The sequence below is a fragment of the Pelodiscus sinensis genome, chromosome 16, assembly GCF_049634645.1.
Source record: "Pelodiscus sinensis isolate JC-2024 chromosome 16, ASM4963464v1, whole genome shotgun sequence".
NCBI classification, from domain to species: Eukaryota; Metazoa; Chordata; order Testudines; family Trionychidae; genus Pelodiscus; species Pelodiscus sinensis.
Genome location: NC_134726.1, coordinates 21,949,720 through 21,966,517, shown reverse-complemented (window position 1 = coordinate 21,966,517; position 16,798 = coordinate 21,949,720). Strand labels below are relative to the sequence as shown.

The window sequence follows — 16,798 nt, the reverse complement described above, 5'->3', positions numbered from 1 at the left end:
ACTGTGAGGAGCAGCTTTGTCCAGTTTGCCAGGCACAGCAAAATGAATGCTAGCCATGCTTCTAATGCACACAGTTCCTCAAGGAGGCCAGCAGATGTGTCAAGCAACAAGATTTTTAAACATCTTACTGAAGCACATGCAGCAAAATTCATCCTCACGAGTCGGAGAAGTTTTTAAAACTTTCTGATAATCCAAAGTGAAAGACTCACATACTTCCAAAGAACAAAACCTGAAAATTTTGGAATAAACTTTTTGGAAACTGTCCTTGTGCTGTTACCAGTAGAGTGAGTGATACAAGTGACAATAACATAAGCTTCTAATTGGATAAATATTTAACAAATGGTTAAACACATTATGCAATGCCAAGTTTGTTCAATGATATTATTGTATTGAGTAAACAGACACCAACTAAGAAATTGGAGGCCATTTGGAACAGTACTAATCTGTGGCATTCATCCTGCGCGAGAGACACAGGAGTGACTCACTCATGTAAAAGAGTGGGAAAGATGGAGAAAGAGATCCATAAGAAAGGCAAAAAAAAATACATGAAAAGGAAACCAATACTGGCACTACACCAAATATGTCCCTTACAACTGCCCAGAAGATTTAGCTCCTTTTCCAGCCCCAGAACCAAAGCTGCTCTACATCTTTTAAAATCATCCTAATTAAAAGAGACATCTGTCATTTCAGACCCCTATGCTCCTCTGCCTAGCACAGGTGGGGAGCCCTCTCCTATCTGTCCAAGCTGATTACCACCAGAATCCTGAACTAGACAAAACTAGCCCTTAACTAGAATTAATGTAATAGCCCGCATGGACTGTGGTACAGTTATAACTCCCACATCGGTCACAGTGTCCTGTTGTCTGCATTGCGTTACAGTGTCTAGAGCCCCTACTTTGGGGTCCCTGCTATGGGTCATGTCCCTTAGAGACAAACAGATAACAGTGCACTGCAGCTGCTAACATTGAATGTGGCACAAATGCTCCAGACTCACATGAAGGGCTGCCAGATCCTACACACACAGGAAAGAAACTGATGTTTTCCGCACAACTCCGAAGCAAGGTGCAAAGCACAGGATATCCTGTTATCCTCCCCTCCTCCGCCCCCCCCCCCAACAGCTCCAGAGGGACTCAGCTGTGCACTGATAAAGCAGGACTAAGAGTCAAGGCACACCCACTCTGCTCCGCTTGGAGAGCTCACAGCCTCCCACTGCAGCCCCAGGGATTGCACAGGGCTTGTAAACTCCTCCTGCTGCTGAAAGATGAACCCTCAGCCCCCAAGTGACAGCTCTGGTGCCTGGGGCCTGCAGGGAATTTGCAGAAACGCTCACCAGAAATATTTGTATGATCGACCTGTGGTTGAAGGATCACAAAAAAGAAACCGATGTCATTTTTACACAGCTTAGCATTTATGTCTTGTGCTTTCTCCAGAAGAATCATCAGCTACCCTTCTGGGAGCTTTTTGACCATGCCAGACTGAGGCAACCTGCATCTGGGAGAATAAATGTAAGCTACCACACTGAAACCTCCACAGTGTCAGAAAGAAAGGGCTCTAGAAGATTCCCCCAACAAAGAGTTGTTCTCACCCTATCAATTAGTGAAACATGCAACCAGTCTTCATAAGTGATATTTTAAATGTATTTCTGAAATATACACAGTGACAGAGGAGGCAGATAAAATGCATCCTAAGGAATCCTCAAATGAAGATTAAATTGCCACAACTGATGTATGAAAGTTAATAGAAAATTATGGAGATAATTTTTTTGTTGACAAAATGGTCAGCAAATGTGCTGAGAACAATCAGATGAGAAGCTATTATGGCTCAGGAATAAATTTATACTCTCCATGACAATGTAAATTATTTTTGGTTTTGTGCATTATTTTAGATGAGGCATAGAGCTGGTTTCTGGACTACATGTTGTCCTTTAGAAGTATCATTTCACTTTTCACAAGATTAGTGTCCTGATTCCAAGAGTCCTAGTTCAATTCAGAATGGCTAATTACATTCTGCCTACCTAAAATTCATTTAGCAACATCAAATGGTGAAATTATTCTTTGCATCATGTTTGTCAAGTAGAAAATGTGCTAATGAGATTTCAGTGCTCAAACCAACAATCTCTGAGTGGCTTTGTTTTTCCTTGCTAACCCCACAAGAGGAAGGCTGCTATATGGACTCCCACTAATGGTCGTAACAAGAGTCTTGACTTCTACATTGACTGCTTCCACAAATGTGCTCGAGCTGACAATGTCAGCAAACAACAACATATAACACATAACCTCAGTCATGCAGAACGCAATGCTATGTACAGCCTCAAAAACAATTCTAACATCATAATCAAAGAGACTGACTAAGGGGGTGCTGTAGTCATCATGAACAGAACAGATTATGAACAGGAGGTAACCAGACAACTCACCAACATCAGATTCTACAAGCCTCTCTCCTGTGGTCCCACTAAAGAATACCAAAAAAACCTGAAACAACTGCTCATGAAGCTCCCTGATGCTGCTCAGGACCAAATTTACATTACCTCCCTCCCCCGCCTTAATCCCCAACCAGTTTTCTGTCTGCTACTCAAGATACACAACCCTGGAAATCCCGGACAACCCATCATCTCAAGCATTGGCACACTTACAACAGGATTATCTGGCTATATTGACTCTCTCCTCAGACCCAATGCTACCAGCACTCCTAGCTACCTTCAAGACACCACCGACTTCCTGAGGAAACTACAGAACATCAGTAATCTACCTGAAAATACCATCCTGGCCACCATTGACTTTAGAAGCTCTTTACACCAACATTCCACATGAAGAGGGATTACAGGCTGTCAGGAACACCCTCCCTGATGACAGCACTGCACACCTGATTACAGAGCTCTGTGACTTTGTCTTCAGCCACAATTACTTCCGATTCGGAGACAATTTGTATCTTCAAATCAGCGGCACAGCCATGGGCACCAGCATGGCACCACAATATGCCAACATCTTTATGGCTGACCTTCAACAACGCTACACTGATGACATCTTCATCATATGGACCCATGGGGAAAAGACCCTTGAAGAATTTCAGTGGGATTTCAACAACTTCCACCCCACCATCAACCTCAGACTAGATCAATCCACACAAGAAATCTACTTCCTTGACACTATAATACAATTAAATAATGGACAGATTTCCACCACCATATACCAGAAACCTACTGACCACTACACTTACCTTCATGCCTCTAGCTACCATCCCAGACACTTTTCTCAACTTATTGTATACAGCCAAGTTCTAAAATACAACTGGATTTGCTCCAATCCCACAGACAGAGACAAACACCTACAGGATCTATATAGAGCATTCTTAAAACTGAAATACGCACCCGGAGAAGTGAAAAAACAGATCAACAGAGCCAAAAAAGTACCAAGACATGAACTACTTCAAAACAGGCCCAGAAGATAAAACAACAGAATTCCACTTGCCATTACCTATAGTCCACAACTTAAATCCCTCCAACATATTATCAACAATCTACAACCTATCCTGGAAAATGACTCCTCACTCTCAGAGGTCTTGGGGGAAAGAACAATTCTCGCCCACAGACTACCCCTTAACCTCAAACGAATTCTTTCCAGTAACCACGCAACACACCTCCATCATAATCATCCAGGAACCCAACTCTGCCCACACATCTACAACAGTGATTTCATTACTGGACCCAACCAAATCAGCCATCAAATCAGAGGCTCATTTAACTGTACATACACAAATATGATCTATGCCATCAAATGCCAGCAATGCCCCACTGCAATGTATATTGGCCAAACTGGACAGTCTCTACGGGAAAGAATTAATGGACACAAATCTGATATCCGAAAAGGCAATACACAGAAATCTGCTAGAGAACACTTTAATCTGCCTGGACACTCATTAATGCAGTGGTCTCCAACCTTTTTACACCCAAGATCACTTTTTAAATGTCAGAACAAGTCAAGATCCACCACCCCATCCTTTCTCCAAGCCCCACCCTCTCTGTTCTCCTCCTCTCCATCACTTGCTATCCCCAGCCCTTATAAACTTTCAGGGTACAGCTACACTGCCACTTTTTTTTTCGATTCTTCTGTAGGAAGAGGTTTTCCCAATATTTGGCCTGTCTAGACTGGGCCAAATGTCAGAAAAACCCCTTCTTTCGGAAGCCTCCTTATTCCTTAAACAAAAAACAGGACTATGTAGCACTTTAAAGATTAACAAGATGGTTTATTAGGTGATGAGCTTTCGTGGGCCAGACCCACTTCCTCAGATCAAATTATGGAAGAAAATTGGCACAACCATAGATATGGTATATATGGTTGTGCCAATTTTCTTCCACAATTTGATCTGAGGAAGTGGGTCTGGCCCACGAAAGCTCATCACCTAATAAACCATCTTGTTAGTCTTTAAAGTGCTACATAGTCCTGTTTTTTGTTTCAGCTAGACCAGACTAACACAGCTACATATCTATTCCTTATTCCTTTTGAAACGAGGAATACAGGCGTTGCCGAAATAGCATGTTTGCTCTTCCACTAAAAAAAGTGGAAGAACAAACACATCCCTGGACAAGGAAGAGTTTTTCTGGGATACCTCTGGAATCCCGGAAAAATTCCTGCAGTCTAGCCGTACCCTCACTGGGTTGAGACAGGAGTTGAGGGCTTTGCGGTGGGAATGAGGGATTTAGGTGTGGGAAAGGGTGAGAGATGCAAGCTCTGGGAGGGAATTTGGGTGCAGGAGGAGGTGGAGAAGGGGATGCTGGCTCAGGGAGGGGGCTCCAGGCTGGGGAGTGTTGGGGTCAGGTGGAGGGTTGGGGTGCTGAGCAAGCCACAGGCTTGTGGATATGAGGGTGCAAGAGTTTGGGTTGGAGTATGAGGGGCTCAGGACAGGGAGGCTGGGAATATGATGAGCACAGTTTTGCAGTGTATGGAGGGTGCAGAAGTATTGTGGCAGAAGACTGAGGATGTGGGGGTGCAGAGTTTGGGGATGTGAGAGGCTCAGGACAGGGAGTTCCAGTGTATGATAGGCTCAGATTTGGGGTCGGGGTGAGGGGGTGGTATAGGAGTGTTATGTATCAGATGGGGGCTTGGCCCCAATTAGAGGTTTGTTGGCGAGGCTTCATTTTTTAATAAAAAATTATGTCAAACACAAAAAGTTTCAGCATTATCTTTATTTATAAGAAGGGTGGGGAACCTGTTTTGAGTCATGGGTCACTGACCCACAGAAAAGTCAGTTGGGGCCACACAAGTGAGATGCAAAAAAATAACTCCTCCAAAACTCCACAAGCCTCACTAACGTGGCCCCAGCCATGCTGGTGGGAGCTGGGGACATGGTACTGGCAAAGGGTGTTAGTGGGTGCTGGGGTGAGGACAGGGTGCCGGTGGGTGCTGCGGCAAGGGACATGGGACAGGGTGCTGGGGTGGGAACAGGGTGCCAGTGGGGGCAGGGGACAGGGTGTCAGTGGGGGCAGGGTGCTGGGGTGGGGGCATAGTGCCAGTGGAGGCAGGGGACAGGGTACGGGGGTGGGGGAATGGTGTCAGTGGGGGTAGGGGACAGGTTGCTGGGGTGGGGGCAGGGTGCCAGTGGGGACAGGGTGCTGGGGTGGGGCAGGGTGCCAGTGGGTACAGGGGTAGGATGCCAGTGCGAGCAGGGGACAGGGAGTCCCCACTATACACCTCCTCTGGGGACTTCTACCCTCTCCCCCCCGCAGAGGAAGCTCCGGCATGCGCCTCCTCTGGGGACTCCTACTCCCTCCCCATTCCCACTCCCCCGCAGAGGAGGGAAGCCCCAATGTGGGCCTCCTCTGAGGACTCCCCTCGCCTCCCTTTCCCCCGCTCTCTCCTTCCCTTATTTATTCTTGGATCTGGACTTCTAATATTCCTGTCATCTGAAGAAGTGGGTTGTGCCCAGAAAAGCTTATGATACCATCTACATGTTTTGTTAGTCTTTAAGGTGCTATTAGACTATTTGTTGTTGGGGTTTTTTTGTTTTTCCTGTAAGGCCAAACTTCAGTTGGTCCTATAAAGACATGTGGTCAGGTCACCGGATATTGTAACCCATTTTGGATCTGATATTTTTCCACTCAAGAGGAGAAAGGTTTGAACTGAAGGCTAAGAATTCCTGCCTTGGACAAAAGGGATATAAAGGTGGGAAACCAAACAATAGGGGTATGGCCAGATACCAGGAGATTCCCACTCACTACCCAAGATGCCTGTTGGAAACATCTAAGACTGAACAGGGAAAAGGACGGGGCCCAGGCTAGGAGGCTGCCTAGATTCTGCAAAAGATTATTAGAACTACTGTTAGAGTACATGTAAAGTTACATGTGGAATAAATTTACATGTAACAAATTTCTTAGTGTATTATGCTTAATTGAGATGTTTGTTTATTTTGGCTTAGTAAATCACTTTGATCTCTCTGTTTTCACTTGCAATCACTTAAGTCCTTTTTATATTTGATAATAAACAAAAGTGTTTTTATTAAAACCAGTCTGAATAATTATTACCGGGCAAAGGGAAGGGGGAAGAAACATAGCTGTGCATATCTCTCATTGAAAAAGAGAGAAAACATGAGCTTTCTTTGTCTAAAACTTTTATACAGAGTAAGACTATTTTATTTTGGACTTTCATCCTTTTGAGGGTTATGTTCTTGGATGCTGTCGAGGCCCTATACCTGAAACCTCCCAGAGCTGAACTAGTTTAGCATCTCTGTTGCTCTGCTGAGGGGCTGTTACCCCAACTCTATGCCTTGGCTGGGGGAGACCAAAGCTTATGGCCCAGCAAGAAAGGGTGGTGAGGTGCATAATCAACACACCGGGTAACAGCCCCAATGGAACCTCTGTGATCGAACCCATCGCAATGTGTTCTAAGATATCTGCCACTGTTCACTTCAGAGAAGATGCTGCTGCATTTCAGTACAAAGTGAAGTGGTACTTTTATTAAAAACCCAGTCCTGCAAACACTTACATACCTGCTTTACTTTATGCACTATGAGTAGTCTGGTTGCCTTCAAGGGGGTTGCATACATGCTTAAAGTATGCACATGTGAACTCTTTGCAATTGTGGTACTTCAGCAGGTGCATCATGTTAAGGCCTTGATCCTGCAATCATAATCAATCACATATCATACAGCTCATCTATGAAGAGAGATTAATGAGGAGAGATTAATAAAACTGGGACTTTTCATCTTGGAAAATAAATGAATAAAGGGGGGCATATGGTAGATGTCTATAAAAATCATGACTGGTGTGGAAAAAGTAAATAAGGAAAAGTTATTTACTTGTTCCCATATTACAAGAACTAAGGGTCACCAAATGAAATTAATAGGTAGCAGGTTTAAAACAAACAAAAGGAAGTATTTCTTCATACAATGCATAGGCAACCTGTGGAACACCTTGCCAGAGGATGTTGTGACAGCCAGGACTTTAACAGGGTTCAAAAAAGAGCTAGATAAAGTCTTGAAGAATAGGTTCATCAATAGCTATTAGCTAAGATGGGCAGAATGGTGTCCCTAGCTTCTGTTTACCAGAAGCTGGGATTGGGTGACAGGGGATGAATCACTTGATGATTACCTGTTCTGTTCATTCCCTCTGAGGTACATCGCATTGGTGACTGACAGAAGACAGGATAAATGGACCTTTGGTCTGACCTAGTATGTCCCTATGTTCTGACACGGGATGGCCTTTATTTTATACCCAAAAGTACCTGTACCATAGAGAGAGTCTATTTTTTTTCCTTTTCTGTAAATGTAAATTAGTAATGTTTTAAGTGAAAGATACATTCCAAACCAAAAGTCTGATTCTGCATACAGAGTAGTATATGGCTAATTGTAAGTGCATTTTAAAATATGGACTGTACAATGGGGCACAATTGGGAATTTTTCCATTTACTTCAACGGGATTTAGATCAGGCTCCAAGTTAACTTCATTTTATTTTCTGCAGTTTATTAACTCAAATTTTAGACCTTTAATTCTGAGAGCCTACGTTCTACAAAAGCATGAATCAACAAGGTCTGACTATATCAAAACTCCAATTTACTTTGTGTTCAGATCTCTGTAGCAGGATAAAGTACATTCAGACAGAGCTATTAAGAGTTCAGATCAATCATTATTTTAAACACTAGTTTCTCTCCTAATACTTTCCATATCAGTATGAGAAGGATACTTGTTTTTAAACAGAAGCTTGGCTTGTTTAGCCTAATGATTAGAGAATCCTAGTCTATTATTTATTATTTGTGTTGCTATAGTCTATATGGGCTCAAGTCAGAGAGCATGGCTTTATTGTGCTAGATGTGATACAGCTAGGAGTATTGCCAATTGCCACAATTATATTGTAAGCCTATTCATATTTAATATTGTTCTGAAAGCTCTAACTACTAGAGTCTAGTGATTACTGCAGAATATCAACTTTGTTTATTTTTAAGTGAGATTCTAGCCTCCATGAGGGCAGAAAAAAGCTTGGAAGTGTGACATGCATGCATCCTAAAGGCTCAGAAACCAGAAGGCAAATCCTGTGACCCTACGAACGCCTCAGTACCAACTGCCAAAATGTTCATTGTTCTATAAGAGCAAATCTTCCTAGGCCTGATAAACTCACTACACCTAAAATTTTGTTGTCATAATATTGAGCTATAAAGAAAGCTACAAAGTTTTCTGCACACATGAAGGTTAGACCTGGCCACCTGGGCAAATGACACCAGGAGGTAGCTTTAGTTGAGAAGCTGTTTTAGACAAGAATTTTAGTCTGTTAATGTTTAGACCCTCAATGTGTTATATTTTTTGTTTAACAAATAACCTGCTGTACTTACCATCCTTACTAGCTTGTAAAATTTTAACCTTTGTTAATAAACTTTGCTTTCACTAGAAATAGATTACAGGGCTGTGTCCTTAAAGGATCTGATACAGAGCTGTGTCAGTCCAGCGGTGTGTACTCTGCCCCTTCACGGACTGCTTATCTGGGTATTTCTACAAGCATCCAGTGACAGAGGCAGGGCACTACAGAGGAGACTCTGGCAAAGGGGCTGGAGGTTGGCCCGTTTTAATCACTAGTCAGAATAGCGATGATGAGGTCTGCAGAAAGCAGCAAGTGAAGTCAGTGGGCAGAGGCGCAGCAGATATCGAAGCTGCTTCCTGCAGGAGGCAGCCGGTGAGAAGGGTCTTCGCAAGGCAGCATGCCCCCGGGGAGCACCGCACCCTTCCCCAAAATATTATTTTTGGGGGAAATCTCATGATTGTTGAGTTATTCTGATTCACAGGGCTTGACACAATTTCTGAACATGCGAGTTGGCAGGTCCTGCTCCTGTGCGATGGAGACACAGCCCTGACATGGGGTTGCCAGGTGTCCGGTTTTCACTCGGACTGTTCAGTATTTGGCTCCCCAGTCCGGTAAAAAAAACAGAAAATACCGGACACGTGAAGCCCGGCAGTTTCCCCATCTGGCAGGGGTGGGGGAGTGACGCAGTGACTTTTTTTTTTTTTTTGCTCAACTTTGGTCTCCCCCCTTTTTTTTTCCTCAACCAAGTTCGCCATGTTCGGGATTTTTGTTGAAAGCATCTGGCAACCCCCCCCCCCGACCAACCTGCTCTCAAGCCCCCTGTGTGGCTGTGGACAAACCAGACTGACGCTAACCCTGGTAACGCTTCAGTACGACACGTCGCTGCGGGAGGCGGGAAAGGGCGGGGCAGAGCCGGCTCGGGCTCACCTGTGGCTCAGGGCCCCGCTCTCGCTCTTTACCCCGCAGTGAGCAGCAGCCCCACACCAGGACTTGGCCCCCACAGAGCCCGAGCGGTAGCGGGCCCTGCTCCTGGCTCGCGCCCCTCCCAGAGCGGGTGGGGGAGGGGACTGGCCTCACTGCCCTGCCTGCAGGGCACGAGCTCACGGGAAGCGCGCGCGCGCGGAGCAGACTCTAGGACCCGGGGGGGCCGCTTATGCCGCGGGCTTTGGAAGCCCTTCAGCGCTACTGGGAAGAACCGCCCCCTCCCCGTACTCGCCCCGCCCCTTTCCGGCGCGCTGCTGTGACGTCCTCGCCCTGCGCCGCACGGCAAGGAGGCGACGCGTGCTTTCACCGTCCGCGTGGAGCCCTGCGGCCGGATTCTCTGCTGCTGCCGCCGCCATGGCCGACTCGGAGCAGCCGGCCGCGACGCCGAAGCGGCGGCACAAGGCGCAGTACCTGCCGGGGCTGCAGGCCAAGCGGGCCCGGGGCGGCGGCGGGCCGCGGCAGCTGGAGCTCGGCATGCAGGGCATCCTCATCACCTGCAACATGAACGAGCGCAAGTGCGTGGGGGAGGCCTACAGCCTGCTCAACGAGTACGGGGACCTGCTCTACGGGCCCGAGAAGGTGCGTGCGGCCGACAGAGCCCGCTGGCCTGGCTCCGCGCTCTGCAGGGGCCCGGCCTGGGCCCCGCCCCCTCCCCTGGGTCGCTTTGGTGCTGCTGCGTCAGGGTGCCCCAGGTACATCCGCGGGAGCCAGGTTATTATCTGGGGATCCCCCAGCCTAGAAGGGGGCCCCGTGGTGCGGCGCTGCAAGCGGGCAAAGGCCAAAAAGCTACTCCATGCCCCCAGGCATGTACAGGCTGTTTTGGCAGCACAGTCATGTGTAAACAGTTTGTGTCGGGCAGTGCAGTGAACCCCATACCAGCAGACGCCCGGGACTGGCTGATTCCTGTGTTCTTCTGGTAGCTTGGCCGTTGCTGAGCGATGTAACCTCTGATTTTTTTTTCCATCCATGTGCAGAACAAATTTTGTTATGTGCACCACCAATGGAAGCACAGGCTGTGGGCACTGTTAATTAGCTGGGAAGCACCTGAATCTCCTGGGTGGCTGCCCAAATGCTCAGCTGACAGGGAATACTGCAAGATCTGGTTGCCTCGCTGGGTACAGAGGTGGATTGGGGGTATGGGGTCTGGCTAGGAGGGGTGGGTGCAGGCAAAGATTAGCAGTACTAGGGAGTTTGGGTGTGTCTCCTGTCCAAAAAAGAAAGCATGCTAATGTTCTTGTTTGTGGATGTTAGAGCTAGGGATGTAAGATTCCATCTAATTAGTTACTGGTTAAACAAAGTTTTTAACCAGTTAAATGACTAAACAGAGGAAGGGATTCCCCCTGCCATGTGCAGGTGCTGCTCTGGCTGAACTGGAGCGCCCCTGACTGCGGCATGCCCGGGCTAGCTCTTCCACAGACTAGGGATGCAACAGTTTTTAAAATTCAGTAACTGTGTAACTGATTGAAACAAAAAACAGGACTATGCAGCACTTTAAAGACTAACAAGATGGTTTATTAGGTGATGAGCTTTCGTGGGCCAGACCCACTTCTCAGATCAAATCGTGGAAGAAAATTGGCATGACCATATATACCATTCCATTCCATGCCAATAACAGGCTTTTAAAATTAAATCACTAGACAGACAAAAAAATGAAATGCTGATTTCCACTGCAATAACTTCTGAGGCTGCTCCTAAAATGTCTCACTGCTTGAATTCTGGCTTTTAAGGCCATAGGCATAGTTGTTGCTGCAACTTTTTTATTGAGCAGTAGATGTGATTTCTTAACTGTTCACTAACATCTCATTTAGTGCGGCCTCTTGTTTCAACAGTTTACAGATCAAGATAACAGATTGTCAGGAAGTGAAGAGGAGGAAGATGATGTTGAAAGTGCCTTAAAGAAAGAAGTTGATCAGATTCGCACATCGACTGAACAGAAGCTGCGAAGATTCCAGTCAGTGGAGAGTGGAGCTAACAATGTTGTGTTTATTAGAACGCTGGGTGTAGGTGTGTAGTGAAATAACGGCTGCCCAGCACAACATGCACAAGATGCTTTTTAGTTTGCTGGACTGTGACACCACATGATTGCCAAAGAAGTGAACATACTGAATGTTCATGCAGCCTTCCTCTTTCCCTTTTGCTTTCCTATGAACACTCTAGTGACTACAGCCATATAGGGATTTTTGCCCAAGCAGAACCAGGCTGACCCTTTTTAAATGTAAAAGGGTTTCATGTTTTGCTGAGCTCATGCAAAAAAAGGCATGCTGGTAGAAACAGCCACACGTGCAATTCTGTTTCCAGATCCCCAGCCTTGTTATGAAATAACAAATATGAGCTGGAAGACCATATAGTGTATTGACAGTCCAATAGACATGAGTAGGGTCTGATCTTTCAGTCCTTGCTCAGGCAAAACTATTGGTGCCCGAGTAAAAAAAATCTGCAGAAGCAGACCTTCAGTGTTGTAACTTCTGGGTACTCTCCTATGCTTCACAAGCCAAAATTGTGGAAATAGTGTGTACTCCCTACTTTCAGACTCCATACCATTTTCTAAGAACTCTACAGAAGTTCTGGTTCTGTTTATTTTTATTTGTAAGCGAGTCAGATTTGGTGCTGTATCAGTTTTTTAAAAGGAAATTCTTTTAATTTTTTTGCTCTTATATCATTCTCTTGTAGAACCTGAGAAGCTTGTGCATCATATATTAAAGGACTTGCATACTACTAAAAAGAAGAAAACAAGAGTTATTCTGCGCATGTTACCCATTTCTGGAACCTGCAAGGCTTTTATGGAAGATATGAAGAGATATTCAGAGACCTTCTTTGAGCCTTGGTTTAAAGCCCCTAATAAGGGTACTTTTCAGATTGTGTACAAAGCTCGGAATAACAGTCACATGAGTAGGGAAGAAGTCATCAAAGAATTGGCAGGTATGTATTTATCTGACACGGCATGACTGTAGACAAGAGTACCTAAGACCGCGTGTGTAACTAAGGTCAAGTTATTCAAGCAGGACAACTTGAATAGACGTAAATGGTGCAATACAGCGAACTCAGCCATATAGAATTATGAAATTTTTTATGTTCACAGAGCTTAAGGAAAAACACTTGAATGTGCCATTAACACTTCTTTCTGGTATCAGGTTTTCATTTTAACAGATTATAAATCAGAGGAGCATGCAGTTGAACTTTGTTGGATATAATTAACTATGACAATACCATTCCTGCAAATTTCCAGGATTGTATTAAAAATTCTTCTTTTAATATTGGGAAATGGTTTCCCTAGATTGTAACTTAGGTCTGGTCTATGTTACAGAGTTAGATCAATTCAAGACTGCTTACATCTACCTATGGAAATGCCTATGACTGAATGTCACTCCCTTGAACATAACTGCCCCAGTATGCTGATACAACTGCACCTCCACAAGTGGTGCAGAGACAAGGTTGATGTGGTTGAGTCAAAGCAGTGTCAATGTAGATTGATTGTGTCTTTCACAAGCTGTCCCACAACTTCTCTCACTGGCAGTACAATCCGTGCAAGCACTCCTGGTAGGAACATGCACCACCAAAACAAGGAGCAAAGTGTAGACATGCACAAGCAATGTAATTACAATGGTGGTTGTTGCTGATTTAAATCAAGTCATCTTAATTTTGCGGTATAGATGTGGCCTTAATTAAACAAACTGCCACATGAATTTAGAATTTTCTCCTTGATAGTTGTTGTGGAATAGTCCTTTGATTCAAGAGTGTGTTTCTAAGAGTCCCAATCTATCCTGCTAGTTTGGGCAGTTTAGTGACTGAAAATTCTTGATTGTTGCTGTCATAGCTGTGGTAAGGTGCTTTGTTTTGATGTGCTCTGAGATTTTTGTTCCAGAACCAATATTCAGAATAATTTTGGAAATGGTTCTTTTGTGGAATTGGAGCTTGTCTTGGTTGATACAACAGCAAGTTTCTCTCATTGTTTAGATAACTTACTGCCATTTTAACTATCCCCTCTATATGATTTGTGGTATTTTTTAGAACTTGTCTGATTAAAAGTCCTTGGACTAGGTGAGGACTCAATTGATATAAAATAACACCTCATTCGCACTCTTCTCTATGAAAATATTCCTTCAGTTTCCCCACTGATACAAGATTATTTCCTTTTGTTTCACAGGAATAGTGGGCAGCTTAAATCCAGAAAATAAAGTGGATCTTAATAACCCCCAGTATACCATTGTGGTAGAAATAATAAAGAATGTCTGTTGCTTGAGTGTGGTGAAAGACTATGTTTTGTTCAGAAAATATAATCTACAAGAGGTGGTGAAAAGCAACAAAGAGGAGCTGGTGCAGCAAAACCTGTCGAGTGCTTCACAAGAGGAGAAATCAGAAGAGATAAAACAGGCAGAAGAGGACTCTAAAGAAGTGAAACCAGAAGACAAAAGTCAAAGTGAAGAGGAATCTAAGCCCAATGAAAGCGACAGTCAGCAGGCATAGAGAATCTGATAGAAACGGAAAACAAACACTAAAGATCGCTATAAAATAGACTGGCTTAGGGTTCTGAAATGGTCGTTTAGAAAGGAGCTTCATTTTTTTATTTTAAATTTGCTTTTTAAAATATCCAAGTATTATAAAACAATTTTTAATACTCCATCCTGTGTTTGCTGTTAGAGTCTGTTTTGCAGCACGCAGTGTCAGAGAGAATGGTGCTATTTGTCACTTAAAACATTTCACCCTGATTCTCCAAAGCCTTCCTTGTGTGGTCAATGATCGGTGTAAGGGTATGTCAGATATTTACCATTCTGATCTGGTAGCGTTTTATACTCACATACCACGTGGAAATAACTACCAGAGGGTGCAGGACTGACTTGCTCTCTGTGCCTCTGGACATTCTGAGACGCCAGTTATGCGGGTATTGAGAGGTCTGGAAAAGGACGGGCTCTTGCAAGGGGATTTATTTGAAAATACCAATGCCATTTTGTTTTGGTGACATGACTTTGCCTAACATGTAAACCTTGTTTTATTAAATACAGAACGAGTGATAAGCACCTGACTTCCAGTATGTTGTTCAGATGACTGCAAACCTAGTGTAAGACATATTAACATGTCTTGGAAATATGCTGGGTGGAGAAGAGAAATTTCCTCCCTCAAAATAGCTCAGGCTATGCCTACATTTGCAGTTTTTTCCTCTGACAATTTTGTTGGTGATAGAAAAGCACTAGTTTGTGTTTACACTGTTTTCCACAGTTATTGGAGTGAGTTTACACATGCAGCATTTTCACTGCAGATGAGAGAAATGCACTGTTATCCCACTATACAGTGTTCTGGGACAAAAAGCAAATCATTTCTGTGGCAAGACTGGATATGTGCTGGAAGCACCCAGTCCTGAGGTAGGACTGCCTACCGTCCTGATTTTGCAGAGCACACTCTGTCTGTCTCTGTTTGCATTGTGGGAGGCAGCAGGAGCATTCCACACTAATGATTTGTTGTGTCCCAGAGCAGTGAACTGTGCCAGGGCCAGGTGTCAGATGGAAACTAACTGGTAGGAGTAGGCAGGAGTGCTGAGTTTTACTGGAAGGCAGTTAGAGATATAAAAGCAATCAAGAGTTTTCACCAACACATCAGCGCAAAAAGATTAATTGGGGTGGTTTTTATTTTTGTGCTGAAACTCAGCAGTTTGTGCAAAACATGGATTTCCAGTGAAGACATTGGTTTGTTTTTTATGCAAGAACCTGACTTAGCCCTAATAGTGTTATCAAACCCCTCTGTTACCCTTCTCCCTGAAATTCCCGTAATTTTCTAGAACAGAAAGATGCCAGTGTGGAAGTCGTGTATAATTGTTACAAGAGCACCCTGTGGCATGTCTTTCAAAAATAGCAATTTGCATCTTGGACAGAAGCATATGTGGATCATACCCAATCTAGAGCTGTGTTTCCAGTAGCTACCTGTAAACAGTCCATTTCTGAGGATACTTATTCCAAAGGCACCTTAAAAAAAGTTTCTCTATTAAGTAGTCTTGTTCATTGGTTTTATTTTAACTGGATTCATGAGCGAGTTAAACTTTTTAAAATTTCTTGATGTGAAATTAGCTCTCCGTATTTCATACCAGCTGGTAGAAAAAGGGGTTAGCTTACGTTTTTGTACGGTTTCAGTTTCCCAAAACAAATGTTTTGCCTCAGATTGGAAATTACTACTGGGTTTTTCATCTTCCTGTAACATTTAAAGAGCAGGTCTCTTAAGTTACAGTAGCATTTTTGCAAAGATGAAAAAGTTTAACAAAGGTTTAAAAGTAACATTTTAATATAGTGCAGCTATAACTTGTTTTCCAACAGTATTGTTGCGATACACATTTTGTATAAATGTGTGGCTTAGGTATTTCAGGATACACTTATTTACAGGTGTTTCTCATGGAAGAATAATTGCTCCAAGTAATGCCAGCTGTATTGATCGTGGTTTAATGAAAAGGACATGTTTGAGCCTCATAAGTTCTGTTTTTATTATCTCTAATATTTGTAAAACTGTCTTACATTTGAAAATTAAACCTCCCGTATTCCTGTTTCTCTTCCACGCCTTCTTTTTCTAGAATTGATGCTTCCTTAAGCCCTGTTTGCTCACCTCTAGTGCTGTTCTTTTGATTCCAGGCCTGAAGAGACCATTCCACTCATTTACTGCGACCTGTATAACAGGCCATAAACAGCCCCAAAACAATTCAGAGTAGATCTTTTAGAAAAACATCTAATTTTTATTTTAAAATGTTAACATGGTAGAGAACCTACCACAACCTTTGCTAAATTGTTTCATTACTTAATTGCTCTTTTAAAATTGTACACGTTTCCAGTCTGAACCTGTCTTGCTTCCAACTTCTAGCTGTTGAATTGTTATCCCTGTTCTGATAGATTGAATGGGGATTGTCATATTGTAGCAGGCTCGTTATTAAACATGTTTCCAATTTAGTGACTTCAAGTCAGTCTTTTGTGTGCTAAATAGTATGAGCTCCTTGAGACTCACTAGAAGGCATGTTTTCTGATTCTTTAATCATTTTGGTGGCTCTTCTCTCAACTCCC

At 43.8% G+C, this 16,798-nt stretch overlaps 2 protein-coding genes across 8 annotated transcripts in view; one reads left to right on the top strand and one right to left on the bottom strand.

Moving 5' to 3' along the window:
• ACSM3 (acyl-CoA synthetase medium chain family member 3) overlaps nt 1-9,838 on the bottom strand; it is a 50,930-nt gene extending 41,092 nt beyond the window's left edge. For 5 of the 7 annotated variants that reach the window (XM_075899430.1, XM_075899433.1, XM_075899434.1 and 2 more), the window contains exon 1: nt 995-1,152. The gene's annotated coding sequence lies outside the window, so the exon portion shown is untranslated. Of the gene's footprint in view, nt 1-994; nt 1,153-6,981; nt 7,112-9,710 lie in introns of those variants that run through there. The other 2 variants (XM_075899432.1, XM_075899431.1) reach the window with 2 other exon arrangements.
• Nucleotides 9,839-9,984: 146 nt separating this feature from the next.
• THUMPD1 (THUMP domain 1 NAT10 acetyltransferase adaptor) lies at nt 9,985-16,292 on the top strand. The gene is made up of 4 exons (XM_075899437.1): nt 9,985-10,346; nt 11,597-11,771; nt 12,438-12,686; nt 13,912-16,292. The coding sequence occupies exons 1-4, from the start codon at nt 10,122-10,124 to the stop codon at nt 14,229-14,231; spliced, it is 969 nt and encodes a 322-aa protein (XP_075755552.1). The 5' UTR covers nt 9,985-10,121; the 3' UTR covers nt 14,232-16,292.
• The last annotated feature ends 506 nt before the right edge of the window (nt 16,293-16,798 follow it).

Excerpts from the sequence above, each read along its gene's own strand:
- THUMPD1 (XM_075899437.1), top strand. The coding sequence starts at position 10,122 with ATGGCCGACTCGGAGCAGCCGGCCGCGACGCCGAAGCGGCGGCACAAG. Across the intron at positions 10,347-11,596 it reads TGCTCTACGGGCCCGAGAAG|TTTACAGATCAAGATAACAG; the intron begins GTGCGTGCGGCC and ends TTGTTTCAACAG. Across the intron at positions 11,772-12,437 it reads TATTAGAACGCTGGGTGTAG|AACCTGAGAAGCTTGTGCAT; the intron begins GTGTGTAGTGAA and ends ATTCTCTTGTAG.